The sequence below is a fragment of the Dasypus novemcinctus genome, chromosome 6 (genome assembly GCF_030445035.2).
Source record: "Dasypus novemcinctus isolate mDasNov1 chromosome 6, mDasNov1.1.hap2, whole genome shotgun sequence".
Classification (NCBI taxonomy): domain Eukaryota; kingdom Metazoa; phylum Chordata; class Mammalia; order Cingulata; family Dasypodidae; genus Dasypus; species Dasypus novemcinctus.
Window position 1 is genome coordinate 38,747,710 of NC_080678.1, and position 17,070 is coordinate 38,764,779.

Genomic DNA, 17,070 nt, shown 5'->3' on the forward strand with positions numbered 1-17,070 from the left:
GGCAGAAAGGGCAGGGGTTATGCATCAGGCTCTAGAGTCAGATGGACCCAGGCCAGCTCCTGGCCTCACCCTGTACTAGCTGTGGGACCTCAGTTTCCTGATCTGTTAAATGCGGGTAATAACAACTGTTCTCAGGCTTCTTTTGAAGGCTCAAGGACAGGTCTCAGGTGTCCAAGGACTGTGGGTCACCCTCACCCACCCTGGAGAGGGCAACGCTTCACCTGAGGTTCAGGCACACGCCTTCCCTGCTCTGGTATCCCCAAGACACTCGGGGTCCCAATGCCTGAGTTTGCGCTCCGGCGTGGGCCCTTCCCCCTGAGCCTCAGCCTTTTTATCTGTACAGTGGTCATGAACACTGTGGCCCAGGGCTCAGCCACACAGTGGGGGACGGGAAAGTCTCCACTCTTGAAAAAGTCTCAGTCTTGTCGTGGGCGGGGGCAAAGGAGGTACGGGCGACACTCAGGCTCTCCTCTAAGCCGGGACCCTGCTTGCCCAGAGTCCCTAAGGATTCAAATCCCACTGGGCCTCAAGGCCCAGCACGAGAGCTGGCTCCTTCCCACGTCCCACCCCACGTCCCACCCCACGGCGCCGTGGCTGCGGCTGTGCCTCCGTCCCTCCCCTCTGTATGGCTGATGGCCTCCAAGCCCCACTTGTCCCGGAGATGACTTGGATGAAGGAATGTGTGGGTGGGGAGGGACGGAGGTGGACCCAGCCCTGCCCTAGGCTTGCTGGGAAGAAAGGGAGACAAAGCCCGCCTAGAAAGACAGGGCCATCCCGGCAGGAGACAGAGTGGATGGCTGAAACCATCGGCTGAAATGGTTTCCATCCAGTTATCTCATTTAACATCCTCAGCAGCCGTCCCTGCACGGAGTGTTTTTCATTCCTATTTGGCAAGGAAAAAACTGAGGCCCATGGAAAGCCTGGCTTGCCCGTTTAGGTATGTGGCAGAACTGGGACCTGAGCTGAGTTTTCTGATACCCACAGCAGTGCCTTTTCCATGACCTTGCAGAGGGTTTAGGCACAGAGTGAGGCAGGAGGCTAGAGGAGGCCGAGGTCAGTGAGGGAGGAGGGAGCCCAGGAAGGCTTCTTGGAAGAGGGGGCTTGGGCCTACCAGGTGAGATGGGGCTTCAGTTTTCAGGGGCTGAGAGAGGGGCCTGGAGAGTAATTTGAAGGCCCCCACCCGGGGTCCAGAGCCCAAGGAGACTGACCTGGCCTATTCCCCATTTGACCATAAATGGGTTTCCACACAGTACTTTTGGTTACATTTGAATTTCCTGGCAGGTTCCTCTCTGTAACCCAATAAGGCTAAGGCTTTAGCTGATTCCTGTCCCAGCCATAAATCACCATATAATCCCTGGGCATTTTCAAACACTAATTATGGCCCTTGCTTTCAATTAGCAGATTACAGTATCTCCTCCTTTTGTTCTTCCTAAATAGATTTTTTTTTTTTTAAGAGTTTAAAATTTCTCTCCCCTTCCCACCCCATTGTCTGCTCTTTGTGTCCATTCGCTCTGTGTTCTTCTGCGTCTGCTTTTTGCATTATCCGGCGGAACTGGGAAACTGCGTCTCTTTTTTGTTGTGTCATCTTGCTGCGTCCGCTCTCTGTGTGTGCAGTGCTACTCCTGGGCGGGCTGTGCTTTTTCACGTGAGGTGGCTCTCCTTGCGGGGTGCACTCCTTGCGCGTGGGGCACCCCTACAGCACGGCACTCCTTGTGTGTGGTAGCACCACGTGTGGGCCAGCTCATCACATGGGTCAGGAGGCCCTGGGTTTGAACCCTGGACCCTCCATATGGTAGGTGGACGCTCTATCAGTTGAGCCACGTCCGCATCCTTCCTAAATAGCTTTTATTGTTGTTTAAAAAAATGATCCATCGGAGGTATCTTCTGAGGTGGGCTTGCTCTTGGCCCCTCACTCCCACACCCCTGGCCTCCGGGACCCACCTGCTACTCTCAGAGTCAGCTTCCTTCTCTCCCTCCTCTCCTGCTTCCTGTCTGTCCTCCCGCTCTCACTCTCCACTGCCTGCTGCCTCCTACACCTGCCTCTCCCGTGGCCTCTCCGCCCACCTCTGCTGTTTGCCTGCTGAGGCTCACCTGGCTCAGCTCCCTCCCCGTGGTCTCCCTCCCCAGCTGCTGCCTCTGTGTTTCTCTCCTCTAAAGCAACTGGCTCTCTGTCTCGGTGGCTCTGACGATGGGCTGGTGTTTCCTGGGGTGATTGTCTCCCACTGTCTGATCCTGAGGGATTTCCTGCTGGGCCTGCCCCCCCCAACCCCTCTGGTGCTGGTCCGGAACCCTTGGCCAAAGCCTGCCAAACTACTCCTGGCCTGTATCTGCCTCCCAGGCCAGAGGCATCCTGGGCTTCCTGGGACATAGTAGGTGTACAGGTGAGGCCATGGGATGATCTGCCATTTTTCCAGATGGGGTAGAGGCAGGGGCTGGTGTCTGTCCCCACGGACACCTCCCAGAAGTGTAGCCCAGTCCCACGTCCCCTCCCACCGCTGCCCTGGCTGTGACCCAGGCTCACACTTAGGACAGGTCACGGCCCCAGCAGGCCCAGTTTAGGCCTCCAGGCTCTCCCAGGCCCCAGCAGGCCCAGTTTAGGCCTCCAGGCTCTCCCAGGCCGGTGCTGGAGTTACGCAGATCACCTGCTACCCTGAGGCGCCCTGACCTAAGCCCGGGCTAGTGTCTCCAAGAATAACAGCTTCTTACCTCCAGGAAGAAGGACCCGCCAGCAACTAAGTAAACACAAATTTTATGGGGTGATTAAGACTTGGAGAGATAAGCTCCTAGCCCAGGTTTTCAAGGTCTCCCTGCTCCTGAGAAATGTTGGCTCAGGAAGAGCAGCCTCCCGTCCTGGCAGGAGGCTGGTGAGCCAGAACCCCGCTTACAGGGCACTCCTGAGCGACATCCTGTGCCCACCACGGCTAGGCACCACGCGGAGATTGGGGGAGACCAAGGGATGGAGAACCGAGCCCCTCTCCTTAAGGAGTGTTTATAGAAGAGACAGACATATATCACAATGAGGTGGCCTAAGTCTAATCCTGCAGTTAGGTGTGGGCTGAAGAGCAAAACTGAGGGTGCCGCTGGAGAGCAATCCAGGAGGACTTCCTGTAGGAGCTAAGTTTCAAGTTAGGTAAGAAAGGAGGTGAAAAGAATGGATTGGTTGGGAGGAACATTTCAGGCCAGTCAAGAGGTGTGTACACAGACATAGGTGAGAATTAGCAGTCAGGGTGCTGGGAAGGTGAGGGGGGCAGGCCCTTGAGAGGAGGGGCCAAAGTGGAAAGGTCGTGGGTGCCTTGTGAGAAGGGGGTGTGCACACATCACAGGGGAGAGAGCCACGAAAGCAGTGAGTTTCCGGGTGCTTCTGTGCTGTCAAGTTCTTCAGTAAGAGGGCTTGTGGTTGGCAGTGGAGAACGAGGAGGCCCAGAGATGGGGAGGGGCCTGTCCAGGTGCTTCCAGCAGGTCAGCAGGCAGGCCAGGCCTGGAATTCAGATGTCCCGGCTGATCTGGGCTGAGGTCAGTGTGAGGAGGCCCAGGAGAAGGCTAGGAGGGCATGGGGTGGCGCCCCCGAGGGCCTGGGGCATGCTGCTCCCACCTGCCTGCCAGGTTCCCAGCTCCTGGGAAGAGACCCCAGGGCCTTCTGGGCGGGATGCGTGGAGCCTCTCGGGGCCGCTTCCTCAGGGCCAGGCCAGGGGTGCGAGCTGGTGAGAAAGGGCGGCTCAGCACAGCTGCCCTGCAGTGAGTGGCCCGGCCCCTCCGGAGATGACCCCCCGGCGCCAGGTCCCCTGTCCAGGGCGTGCCCCGGCTCGGCGGGATAGAGAGTGCGCGCCATCCCCGGCTGAGGACCACACCGTCATCTGCGGCTTCCGCTTCCCAGGCCAGACCAATATTTACCCGCAGCTGCGGCTGCCAGGGCTGGGAGGTAAATATTAGTTTAAGGAGGTGAGCCAAGCTCTTAGGATGGGGGAAAGAATTGGGGATGCTGATGGTGACGTCTTCCTTGGCTATTTTTGTTCCTTCATTTAAAAAAAAAAAAAAAAAAATATATATATGTATATGCATATATGTACGTATGCATGTAGGTAGGTAGGTAGGTATCTTGCTGTTCCTTGTGATTCAGAGGCTCTTCCAGGTACTTTCTTCTTGCTCACTCCAAATTCTGCCAATAATATCCAGGTCCAACACCAAGCTGTCCCCCTCTCCAGGCTTCCCCGACCTCCCCTGTCCTCAAAGACCTTTCTTCTTCCTGAACTCCCGAGGCACATGCGGGTCTCAATGGTATAAGCAGTTCTGCCTCATGTACTGCCCTGCTCTTTATGGAAACAGCCTAAACCCTCTTTGTTTATATTATGTCTATATCATATATATATATATATATATCTTGCCTATTTATTTCTGCAATTTTATGGGCACTTACTATGTGTCAGCCTATGTGCCAGGGTTTTCATGTACTTTCTTTCATTTTATCTTCACCTCAACCCTAAAGGAGGTTATTATTGTGCCCATCTTATAAGAGACAAAGAAACAGAGTCTCAGACAACTTGTCCAAGGTCACACAGCTGGTCGCTGGTGGAGATGGGATTTGAACCCAGGAGCCTGAGTTGCGCTGCCTCCCAGCTTCTCTAGATATGGGTCCGTCTTGTGTTTGGAAACCCCGCAAGGGTGGGGGTCTGTGCCCTCCTATATCTCCCGGAATGGAATTGACCAGAGCTCAAGGCACCAGGCAGTGTTGGGCAGTGAAGGAAGCACAGAGAGGCCACTGCGGGCCAAGACATATCGGCACAGTGAAGAGGGGCAGGGGGCACTCAGGGTCCCTGGCTCAGTGATGAGGATGGGTCTGCCTGCCTTGTAGCTCCTTGAAGGCTCCTAAGGGCATTGTCTGGTTCTGTTCTTGGCGCACTCTAATTTTCTACCAGGACAAATACATAAGATATGAAATTGCTGATATTGGACAGTTTTTAATGTATAAAAATGGCACTTTTGCATGGTTCCATCCAGATGTCTTTGGCCCAAGATACAGTTCTGGGGACTTTTGAAAGACCTGGGGACCCAGGGTGGAGTGTGTGTGTGTGTGTGTGTGTGTGTGTGTGTGTGTGTAGGGCAGGGGCTGTGGCCTTGCAGTGTTGGGGACAAAGCTCTCATTTCAGAAGCAGGAGACCTGACTAGATCAAGACTTGACTTGGCTGCTCATTAGTGTTGGTCAAGTGTCTCAGCATCTCTGTGCTTCGAGCTCCTCATCTGTTATTTGGGCATAACTACCCCTGCCCTATTTATCTTACAGATAGTGTCTGGGGCTCACAAAGATGTAAAAATGTTTATGCAATGGAGAAGGCTATATTGTCTTAGGTTAAAAGGAAAGTCTAATTTTAAAACACCACCAAAAAGGGAAAAAAAACCCCAAGTCAATCCCCCCACCAGAAAGAGGGAGCCTTCAAACAAAGTTCCTGTATCAGAATGAAAGTAAAACCAGGTAATCAAAATTACTTCTTGGCACTAGATCTGTGCTTCTCCAGCTGGGTTCCTTGGAACACTGGGGGTCCGCAGAGGCATCCTTGAGGTAGCTGAGATGTGCCGAGGGATGGTAAGGGGACAGGGCCCTGGGCCCACCTCCTAGACGTCAACAGAGCTTCAGACTCCATTGGTCAAAGGATTTCACCATTTTAACAACCATCACCAAAGACTGAGAACCACTGGGCCAGATGATTCTGAGACTCCATAAGCCTGAGATCTTGTGGCTTGAAGATTTCCATAAATGTGAGTCTGTGATCCTGAGTGATTCCAGGACATTCCGCCCTTTATGAGCCTAGGAGAGAGTGTTTGTTTCTCCTAGCTTTCTCGTGGTTGGGTTTATAGGGAGAGGGCGGAGGTGGGTGTGGGTTTCAGGGCCCTGCCCTGAGAAACCCCTAGCCCACCCAGGCCACGCAGCCTGCCTGCCACGGCTCCTGTGCCAGATGCAGGCTGGCCGGAGGATGTTTATGGAGACAGTAAATGGGCTGGCAGCGCCTTCCAAACAGTGGCCGGCTGTTACCGCCTGCTGCAGGCTGACCCGTGGTTGTAGATTAGCCAGGGTTCCGGATGTGAGAATCTAAACAAACAAGACTCTCGGGCCGATGTCAGGCCCTGCTTCAAAGGAGCCCCTTTGCCTGCGCCCAGGACCTACCTTGGTTACCCTGGGCTGCCAGGCAATGGGTGGCAGGCCTGGGCGGCTCTCTGGGGGAGAGCTGACCCCCTGTGCTTCTGGAGGCTGCCCCTCTCCTCTGCTCCTGCCTTGTCACCTCTACCTCCTCTCCCTTTCTTTCTCTCTCCAACCTTGCTCCGACTGGTCTCCATTTGGTCTCCAGCCATTTGCTCACACATTTTTCCCACCCCAAGTACCCTCTTGCTTCTGTCAAGCCAAACCTTCCTATCCTTTGGTGCCCAGGTCAAATCCTCTTTCTTCCTAGGCATTTTCCCTCCTCTGAGTCAGGAGAAGGGATTCAGCCTCTGCTGGAACCCTGGGGATATTGTCCTGAAGAAGAGAAGACTCAGAGGGGGCCCAAAGGAGTCCATCTAGGACCATTATGGATCAAAACAAGGAACGTTTTTCTAACAGCCACCATTGCTCAAAGATAGGGGATGGGTAGCCTTGAGGGATGGTAAGCTTCCTGTCCCCAGGGCCATTCTTGCTGAGCCGAGTGAGAATTTGGCAGGAATAAGTGGGTTTTCTAGTTCACCTCTAAGGTCCCATCTAACCTGCCATGCTAAGAACCTTGTAACTAAATGGTATTCAAATGGCATCGTGCTTCTAAGCCCTGACCCTTCCACAGGCTCCTGGCTCCCCAGGCCTGGGCACGCAGTAGGCCAGCGAGTGGTGACCCTCCGGGGAGATGCTTATCTGCCCTGAGCCCCATCCTGACGGGAGGAAACGCTAGCCTGGGGCTCCGTGGCCCTTGCGGGGCCTGGCTGTTTCTGCCCCAGCCCAAAGTATTTCCAGAGGCATCGCCAGGCATCAAATTGACAGGAGCTGAAGCCCGACAAGTTCCTTCCTGAAAGGGGGACACATGAGGAGGGACAGCTTAGCAGCTTCTCCTGCTGACTTATGCTGCCCCTCCCCCCACCAAACATACCTCCAGAGTGGGCAGTCACGTGTCCCGGGCACTGATTACATAACTTGTTGCTTCCAAATGTGAGTCCGCCCTACCGCTTGGGGTTATAAGTTGCTCCTCTGGGCTTTTCAAGCTGTACCCAGGCTCAGGCCTGGCCTGGCGATGGTTCCAGGGTGTTCTCCCATAGCTGTGAGAGCCTGGACCTTTCCCTGACCTCTGACTTGGGAATGGCTCAGTTAGCTGCGACCTTTGCTGCCCCTTCTGTGGAGGGTGCTCTGATCAGCTCGACCATCTCAAGTTTCATCTATTTCAGGGCCCAGAGAAGCCGGGCCCACGGATGGGATGGCTATTTTGGAGCTTGCGGGCTGCCTGCAGCTGCTCTTGACCCTGAGGAGTGGAGGGGATGGGAGAGAAGATGTACTTGGACCGGGCAATGGCCCCAGGGATTCAGTTTTTAACTGTTTCCCAGCTCCTGTCCTTCCCCTCCCCACTCCAGCATTACTTCAAGGCTAACAGGGTCATTTTCCTTCCCCTCCTCCTCTCCGCACTCCCCACCATTTCTCCCTCCTTTTCTTCTTTCTCCTCTGATCTCCACTTTTTAGCTTTTCCCTCTTATTTTTTAATCAGTGATTTCTTTAAATGACTATTTCCTAGGTCCCATGCAGGGACCTTCTAGGTGCCAGGGGCTCCCCACTCCTCTCCCTGAGCCCTGCAGTAACAATGCAAGGCAGGTGGAATCACCCCTGCCCTCCAGGTGAGGAAGCTGAGGCTGGGAGGGAAATTTGCTTGCCCAGTGGCCACACGGCCAAGTGCTGGACTGGAGATATAAACCCAGGTCTGTATCACTCCACAGCTCACGCACTTCCTTCTGAACCGTGCAGCCTCTAAATGATCATAATCATGCTTGCGATACTCCTGATGATCCTCTGCTAGGTGCCCTGGGCCCTTTATTCCGTGTCATCTTCACAGCAGCCCTTCTAAAGGGAGTATGGGAACACAGATTTTTCTATCAATCAGTAAATGCTGATTTCACTGCTGAAGAAGAGAGGCCCAGAGAGGCGAAGCTACTCATCTAAGGTCAGAGAGACAGGAAGTGGCAGAGCCAGGATTGGAACCCAGGCTGATGACTTCAAAGCCCTTGCATTTCCCTCTGCTCCCATTCCGCCTACCAGGATATAGATTTTGGTTAGTTAAACAAGCAGAAGTGCTCTTAATCGCTTTAATAGCACTGTTGTGTGCATATCAAGGGAGGTAATGGCCACACTGGACACTGGGCTGGTCAGGGCACAGCTGGAGCACTGAGTGGTTCTGTTCATCAGCCACGAGGTGGGAAGGCGTGGGGAGGCTGAGGATTCTGCGAGGAAGGTCGTCTCCAGTACGTGGTGGAGAGGCAGTCTCAGAGGTGGTGGGTGTAAACGGAGTGGAGGCAGGCTTCAGCTTAAGAGAGGGAAGCACCTCCTTCAAGGCAGATGAACCCAGCAGTGGGTCAGCTGCCGCCGAGGTAGTCAGCACCGCCAGTGGGGGTGTTCCAATACGAGGGGACTCCTCATGACGCCGGCGGGGGTCGCTCACATCCAGCCCCAGTCGGCAACCTGTCCCGAGGCTCTGCCCCGGCCCACGGGCTCTGGGCTGCTGACCGGAGCAGGTATGTGGGGGCGCATATCTGTGAGTCACCCCGAGACAGCCTTGTTCCTGGGGGCCCCCGCGTGCTCCTTTTTCCCTCCTCGTCCTGCCGTTCCCACCCCCACCCCCTGCAATCGCAGTGGCCATCCCCTTGGATTACCAAGGGGGTGGGTGGGGGAGGCAGGAGCTGTTCCCTGGGTCCAAGTTGCCCCACAGGTCCTCCTCAGCTCCCCAGTGTTGTGTCTCACGCCTGCCCCTCCCACACAGGCCATCCTTGCCTCTCCACAGTCCCCCAGCCTCTCTGCACCATTGCAGTCGCAGGGTCAATTCCCTGGAATAACTGCGTTTTCCATTTGGCTCCCTCCTCCCTGCCAAGTACGATGCTGGGAAACCCCAACTAGCCAGACCCCCAGAGGCTTCTCCAGAGGGACAGGAGGCTTGATGGAAATGCTAGTTATGAAAAAGAAAACCTGTACAGCAGGCTTCTTAGCCTGAGGTCAGAGCCTATGGACCAGCTTCATGTGACTCAGGAATGCCCTGAAATTATCCACAGAATTTGGTGAGAATGTGTTTTTTTTGGTGGTCACGTATGCAGATATTAACAGTGCTTTTTACTGGGTAGTGGGCTGACAGGGGCTTTGTTTTCTTATTGCTGAGATGTGTTTTCTAATAGTTTATATTATTTGTATGATTAAAATAGAGTTGATTCCCAACTAAGTCACTTCTGAAAGACTGTCTGGGATAAATTTACTTCTCTCAGCCTCAATGTCCTTAAGTGGCAATGATAACTTCAGAAGATAATTGTTTGGATTAGATGAGAGAATTTATGCAGAGAGAGGATGGGGGCCATGGGGGAGGCAGGCTTCACTCTGGCCTCCCAGGGTGTTAGGCTGTCACCTCAAACAGTATTTACTGAGTGTCTACTAAGTGCCTGGCACTGATCTAGATGCTGCGGATAGAGAGCGAGGGACCCTTGTGGTTAAAATTATAAGTAATACACGCATGTGCAAAGAAGGAGCCCATAAACTGACCATTTAGAAGCAATTATGCTTTAAAAATTTTGGCGCCTTTTCCTTTGCTTTAATAGTTAAATGTCCCACACACCTTTGAATTCTGCCTCTTCTTGTTAAAAACATTTTGTATCCCATTAAAAATTCGGCATCTTAACGGTGCAAAGTTTTACAAGAGTAGGAAAAGAACGCAGAGTCCTGGATCTCCCCCAACCAGCCTCCCCGCCGACAGCCCGCCATGGTCCTCCATTCTGACGGTGGCTTTGTCTCTCTGTCCTCCCATCGCCTGTCCCGGCTGCTCCCGGACCGCAGACAGCGAGCTGGTGCTCCCGGACTGCCTGCGGCCGCGCTCCTTCACCGCGCTGCGGCGGCCGTCGCTGCGGCGCGAGGCGGACGAGGTCCGCCTCTCCGTGAGCCTGTGCGACCTCAACGTGCCGGGCGACGAGGGCGCGCCGGCCGCCGGCTGCCCCATCCCGCAGAACTCGCTCAACTCGCAGCACAACCACGCGCTGCCCGCGCAGCTCGACGGCGACCTCCGCTTCCACGCGCTGCGCGCCGGCGCGCACGTCCGGATCCTGGACGAGCAGACGGTGGCGCGCCTGGAGCACGGGCGCGACGAGCGCGCGCTCGTCTTCACCAACCGGCCCGTGCGCGTGGCCGAGACCATCTTCGTCAAGGTCACACGCTCGGGAGGCGCGCGGCCCGGCGCGCTCTCCTTCGGCGTCACCACGTGTGACCCCGGCACGCTGCGGCCCGCCGACCTGCCCTTCAGCCCCGAGGCCCTGGTGGACCGCAAGGAGTTCTGGGCCGTGTGCCGCGTGCCGGGTCCCCTGCACAGCGGCGACATCTTGGGCCTGGTGGTCACCGCCGACGGCGAGCTGCACCTCAGCCACAATGGCGCGGCCACCGGCCTGCAGCTGTGCGTGGACGTCTCGCAGCCGCTCTGGATGCTCTTCAGCCTGCACGGGGCCGTCACTCAGATCCGCATCCTCGGTGAGTGACCTCCGGGCAGATGCCGGGACCCCCGCAACGCATCCCTCCCCTGGGGAGCCTATCCGGGTAAGGGAAAAAGAGGGCGGGATGTTACTAGATAGTTTATAACAAAAGTTTCTTAAGTTTGGGAAATCCTAAGTGAAAAAAAGGGAAGGAAGGTTTCTTGACCCTGGGACCTCTGCGCCCTCAGAGTGAGCAGATGTTCCGGGCCTGCAACCCGAGCCCGGCTGTCTGCTTTAGAATCACCTGGAGAACCTGTTAAAATGCAGGGTCCTGGATCCCACTTCCAGAGATTCCCATTCTGTAGATTAGGACCAGGTCCTGGGCAGCTACTTGGATTTTTTTGATTTTTTTAAAGCCAGTTTGCTTTGCCTTGTTTGGAGACCCCTGGGCCGCACAGCCTCCAGCTTGGGCCTTAACCCAGGAGGCTCAATCCAGGGGAAAGTGTGTGTGTGTGTAAATGTGTGTGTGTATGTGTGAGAGAGCGAGCCATCGAGTCACTCTATAAGATTGGCACATTGTGTGTGTAGCCGCATGCGAGTAACTAAATTGCATGTGTATCTGTATATGTGAAGCTGTTGGTGCTTATGAGAATGCATGAGAATTTGTGAAACCAGGTAAAATCAATGAGAACATTCTCTGTAAAGAGGAAACCAAATGAAGATGGGGTGAAAAAGGAATGAAAGGAATTGGGGTGCTAAGAAGCTAGAATTGAGGGACGATAAATCAGGAAGGAATGAAAAAAATCAGGAAGGAAAGAGGATGAATCCGGCTGGGGTGAAATTTTTGGATGGAATAAAAAGAAATCAGGCTAGAGTACAAACAAAAAATCAGCCTGAGGTAAAAAGATATCTAGCTATACTCACCTGAGGGCTGGGTACTCTCTTGCCTCAGCAGGATCTAATAATAGTTAAGTGGCTTTGCAGTGTGGCTTCTGTTGCCACTCCAGGAAACCTCTGCGGCCCAAAGAGGCTTACTAGACTGGAGCAAAGGGGAAGCTTAAAAAACAAAAAACACAACAAAAACCAGGACTTAGCTATCCCAAGAGATAAATGGCCAAGGTAGGTGTTAAGGAGTCACCATCCAGCATTCGTATATGTAAAACCGAGTGTTCCTGAGCTGTTTGGAGACCTGGACATCTCAACCAGCAAATTGGTATTAGGGGCTTTTGACCAACCCCAAAGCAAAACAAACCAGTGGCAATGTACGAGGGGTATTCACACATTCCTTACAGAGGAATGCTCGCTTTGTGGAAGGCCTAACTGAGCTAAGAATGGAAAGATATTTCCCTAACTTATATCTATCACAAAAACAACAGCCAATTTCTTCATGGTGATGCACTAGAAACATTCTCTTTCAAGTCAGGAATATGTTAGAGTTGTGTTACAGACATTGTTCTGAAAATGCTAGCCGGTGCAACACAGCAAGAAAAGTAGTTAGGAGGCAGGGATTTCTGAAAAGAGCAGATGAGAATCAACTTGAATATCAACAGGAGTAAGGGAAACCTTATGGTAATCTATTTGAAAATTCTTGGAAATAATGAGCCTAGTAAACGCATTAGAATTAATAACTAATAAAATCTCTTGGAGTGTCTACTTGTGTGCAGGGCATTATCTTATGTCATGTGGGAGAGTTACAGGTTAATAAGATTTCCTGCTCTCAGGAAGCTCAGGTTTTAACTGGGGAAACCAAGCTGGACTCCTGGGCAAAGAATAAGTAAACACCCTGGCTTTGTGGTTGTTTAGTTCTGTGTCTGTGGGATGGCTGGTCAATGCTGGACGGAGTAATGTGATTTGGGGAAGTTAGGGCTGCCCAGCGGAGGGGGTTTAGGGACAGCCCAAGAGGCTCTTTGAGGGCAAGGGCTTCTCATTCTTGCTCTCAGCGTTAGGTACACAGTGCCGGGTACCTGCTGGACTCTAAGTAAGGATTTGCTGAAGGAAGGAGGGAGGGAAGGAAGGAAAGAGGAGGGTAGGCAAGGAAGTGAGGGAAGGAAAGAGGGAAATAACGTAGGCCTAGAACAAGTGTGGGGGATGGTGAGGGGCATTTCAGAGATGCTGATGTAGAGGAGAAGGTGGGTGACACCTGATGACAGTGGTCTCTGAACTGGATGAGGAGGTTAGGATGGGTGTGCCCGACTGGGGGATGGCAGCGTTTTCTCTGGCATGGGGAGGAGTGGAGGTGGGATTCTATTTTGGAGACTGCTAAGACTAGAGCAGGATTTGGCTCTTCAGTTTGTAGGGAGGAACAGAGAGCTGAGGGCAGGGCTTGGAGCCAGCCTGTGAAATCCTGCTGAGCCTGGCTGGGCTGTGCCGCCCGTCTCTATCCTGGGAACCTGCTGTGAGGAGGCTAGGACTCTAGGTGCCTAATGTGTTCCTCCCTCCCCGTCCTTTCACAGGCTCCACCATCCTGGCAGAGCGGGCCATCCCATCACTGCCCTGCTCCCCCACCTTGACGCCAACCTCGCCCAGTGCCCTGGGCAGCCATCTCTCTGACCCCCTGCTCAGCACGTGCAGCTCCGGACCTCTGGGGAGCTCTGCCGGTGGTGAGTATGCTGGCCTTGACCAGTTCCAGGGGACCATGTCAGATCTTCCACCCTGAGCCTCATGGCCGAGGCAGCGATGCAGTCTCTAAATCAGGGCCAGAACTGCAAAGGAATCAGAGATGGGCTCAGGGAGTGCTTGTTAGATGGAAGTTTCTGGGGTGAACCCATCCTGTCCCTAGCAGGGCAGCTTTCTCCAGAGGGCTTTCTCAGTACACAGGAAGGGGCCTGCTGTAAAATATTCTGAGCTCCCTTTTGTCCTCCATCCCTCCTTCCACTTTTTTCCTCCCACTGCCTCAGACCCACCCTTGCCTCAGGGCTAGGGATGAATGGACCAGAAGAGGGGCAGCCCAGAGTGAGCAGCACCTCCTCTTCCCTCGCTTGTCCAGGAATTTGGGTGGTCAGGGTAAACAGGGAGCTTCTGATACATGCAGGTGGAAGAAGAGGAAAGGGGACACTTCCCATGAGCCTAGGGCTGGGCTGGGCCATACCTTCCCCTGATTGGTGCCTCCTCTCCCCCAGGCACAGCTCCCAACTCACCGGTGAGCCTGCCCGAGTCACCCCTGACCCCAGGCCCAGGCCAGTGGGGCGATGAGTGCACCATTTGCTATGAGCACGCGGTGGACACGGTCATCTACACGTGTGGCCACATGTGCCTCTGCTACGCCTGTGGCCTGCGCCTCAAGAAGACCCTGCACGCCTGCTGCCCCATCTGCCGCCGTCCCATCAAGGACATCATCAAGACCTACCGCAGCTCCTAGCCCATCCCGGTGCCCTGCCCCGCACACCCACCTCCTCAGACTTCCACCCGGCTCCAGCCGAGGGCCAAGCCAACAGGGCCCATCTCTTCTTCCTCGTTTTGGAAACTTTTTCCTTCTCCATTAAACATGGGAAACTGAGGCCCCTGACAGTTTGGGGAGACAAGAGAGTGTCAGGCAGGGAGGGCAGGCAGAAGCAAATCTCTGGGCAGAGAGGACAGAAGGGGTGCTGGGTCTGCGTGCTCGCCAACTTTCTCTTCCCTGCTCCCGGCTCTTCTCTGCGTGCTGAGGGCCTAACTTGGGGTCTCAACCTGTCCTAGTCCTTCCCCACTGGGGCAGATCGCTGGGAGATCCCTGGAGCCCCCCTTAGCACCTTTCTGAGACTTAGAAAACTAGGAGTGTGACTTGGCTAGTAGAGGAGGGGCTGAGTTTCGGTCTTGTTTTGCTCCTTTGGCCAAGTGTCCTCAAGCAGTGCACAGCCTGCCCAACAGCAGCCCTTGGTGGGCAGCTCCTGAGTTACTCTTGTTTTCTTACCTCTGCACAGATCCTTCTTCCGCCCTGCCCTGCCCCTTGGGCTTGGCAGCTGGGGGTGGGGGCCGTAAGAAGGCCGGTGGGCACCCGCATCCCTTGGCAAGCTGCAGCCTCCATGCTACACATCTGCCCTGCCCACCCAGGATGGGTAGATAGACGGGCTGCAGAAGGTTCCATGTTCTGGGTCTCTGGCCCGTGCCCTGGCTGGGATGGGGAGGGCCCCTTTCTGTCCATAGCCTTTCTGCCCGAATCATCTCACTGGATGCCCCTGCCCAGGGAAAGCCCTTTGGTGTGGGCTGGGGGGTGGGGGCTGTCTTCTGTCAGAGTCTCAGCCCCTCAGGCCTGTCGTCCCACATCTCAGTGTTGACCTAAGCCTGCGATGATGCTCAGAGATGCTGTAGCTCCCCTGGGAGACGGCCAGGGGCCTAGGGAGTTGTGGGGGAGATTTCCTTTCCCTGGGGTAACAGCAGCTTTTTCTTCTTATTTTAATTTATTTATTTATTAGATTTGTGGGGGTTTTTTTGGTGGTGGTGGGGGGAGTGGTGGGGTAGGTAGGTGACTTCCCATCCCCCCTGGCCCCTAGAAATGCTGCCCAGGTGTGTGGGGTACATTAAGAGGGGCAGCAGAGAAAGTCGTCACTCAAAATCTTCCCCAGGTTCCATACCCAGAGCTCACAGCCAGCCCTGCTAACCATGAATTGAAATTCCAGAAAAAGGGGCTGAATTGGGAGGCCTCCTGGCAATTTGTGGCCATTTTCCAGAGAGGCAAGTGGAGCCCCTTAGTGCCCTCAGGTTAGTGGATCACCCAGACCCACAAAATGTCCTTCCTCCCTGGACTGGAGCAGGGTCATCACTGTTGCCTCAAATATACTGGTGGGGTGGGGGTGGGGGCAGCAACAGGAATTTCCCTCCATAAGGACAGAGGAAGTTCCTTAGTCCTGGTTCTGGGGGAGGGTGTGCCCCCCTCCCACTCTTAGGTTGCAGTCATCTCAGCCCTCCTGCTCTGTCCTGGTGGGCCTGGGCTTGGGGTCGGCTCTCAGAGCCTCGGCCTAGTCCCCTCCCAAGCCCCCAGCCCTTTGCCCCCTCAGGTGACTTCTTTCTGCTTTTCTCTGTGGTAGGCAGAGCACAGGACTAGGCTGGGGGCCAGGATTCCAGACCTGACCCCTGAGCAGCTGTATGGCCCCGGACAGCTCTCAGCCCCTCTGAGCCTCGGCTTCCCCCTCTGTAAAATGATAATGGGGGATGGGCAGACTTTCTGTGTGGCCCTTGGGAGTTCTTTGGAGAGGGGCTGCTGTGGATTGGGGTGTTGAGGCAAGTACTTGGGGTCAAGGGGGGCCTGCCTTGCAGTGGGCCTTTGGGGACATAATGATTCTACTGTGGGTCTCTTTCCCACTGACCTTGGGAGGCTCCTTCTGTGGGAGTCGGGTGGGGGCGGGGCTGGGTAGTGGCCCCATCCAGCCAGGGTCCCATCCCAGAGGCGAAGAAAGGTCTCAAGGGCAGCGTGAGAGGCTCCGTGGCCGCAGGGTTGGGGAGAACTAGCCATCTGTCCCATTATCTCTCAGTGTGGGGTGGCTGCTGCCTCCTTTGTGAACTTGGGTCGCTGTGATTGTGAATAAAGGTGATTTCATACCAGCCTGAGGGTGGTGCTGTGTGTGTGGTGGGGTGGGGAGGGAGGGCCAGGTGTTCTGGATACAGAGGATAGTCAACAAGAGGTGTGGCCCTGGCTCTGGGATAACCACAGGCCTCTGAGGCCCCAAAGTGGACTGGAACTGTTAGGGAAGACTCCCGGGGATGCATGGGCTGGAGCATGACCTGGGGCTTAGACAGGTACAACGGGCTGGAAGGCCAGATGGGCCTTGTTGCAAATTGAAAGGTACCTGCATCTGTGGGGAGCTGGGCATGGTGGAGCAGGAGCAGCGGCGTCCACGAGGATGCTCACCTCACTGCCTAGTGGGCCCTAAGCTGGTCTGCAGCCTTTGCGGCGTGGGCAGTGCCACCCAGGGGTCAGTTAGGGGATGGCAGGGCTTCCACTCAGGTCAGCAGGGGCTGGGCCGAGCTCCCCACGAACAGGGCCTCCCCATCACTCTCCCCAGGCTCTGACTGCTCTTCCTGGTTGGGAGCTCAGCTGCATTCTTACTAGTGGGTGCAGAGACTAATACCAAATTGGTGACACAGCTGGGAAGAAATCTTTAGAGAAACTTTCTAGATATGCCAAGTACTCTGGGTGGCTCAAGAAGCTGGGGGTGGTGGAGATGTGGGCAGCCAAACCAGGAGAATGCAAACCCTTGACTTTCAGGTCTAGGCTCAAAGTTGGAATCGCTCACTTGGCGGGGCCAGGCCTCAGGGGCACATAGGGTGCCTGCCTGCCCACCCTTGTTCCGAGGCTCTGCCTGGACCAGAACAGCCCTAGGCTGCTCCTTCTGCCAGGACCACCTAACCCTGCTTGCTGGAGCCCAACAAAAGTTAGGTGAGGGTCCAGGGGTCTAAGCTAAGGGGCTATCAGGCCCGTTCAGTCGGGGTCCTCTGCCACAGGAG

At 54.9% G+C, this 17,070-nt stretch overlaps 1 protein-coding gene across 2 annotated transcripts in view; it reads left to right on the top strand.

Moving 5' to 3' along the window:
- Positions 1 to 16,167, top strand: part of NEURL1 (neuralized E3 ubiquitin protein ligase 1) — a 95,936-nt gene extending 79,769 nt beyond the window's left edge. For both annotated transcript variants that reach the window (XM_004473992.4, XM_004473993.3), the window contains exons 4-6: positions 10,028 to 10,708; positions 13,104 to 13,250; positions 13,770 to 16,167. In XM_004473992.4, the coding sequence (XP_004474049.1) occupies positions 10,028 to 10,708; positions 13,104 to 13,250; positions 13,770 to 14,008 (1,067 nt within the window). In that variant the 3' untranslated portion in view covers positions 14,009 to 16,167. The remainder of the gene's footprint in view (positions 1 to 10,027; positions 10,709 to 13,103; positions 13,251 to 13,769) is intronic.
- The last annotated feature ends 903 nt before the right edge of the window (positions 16,168 to 17,070 follow it).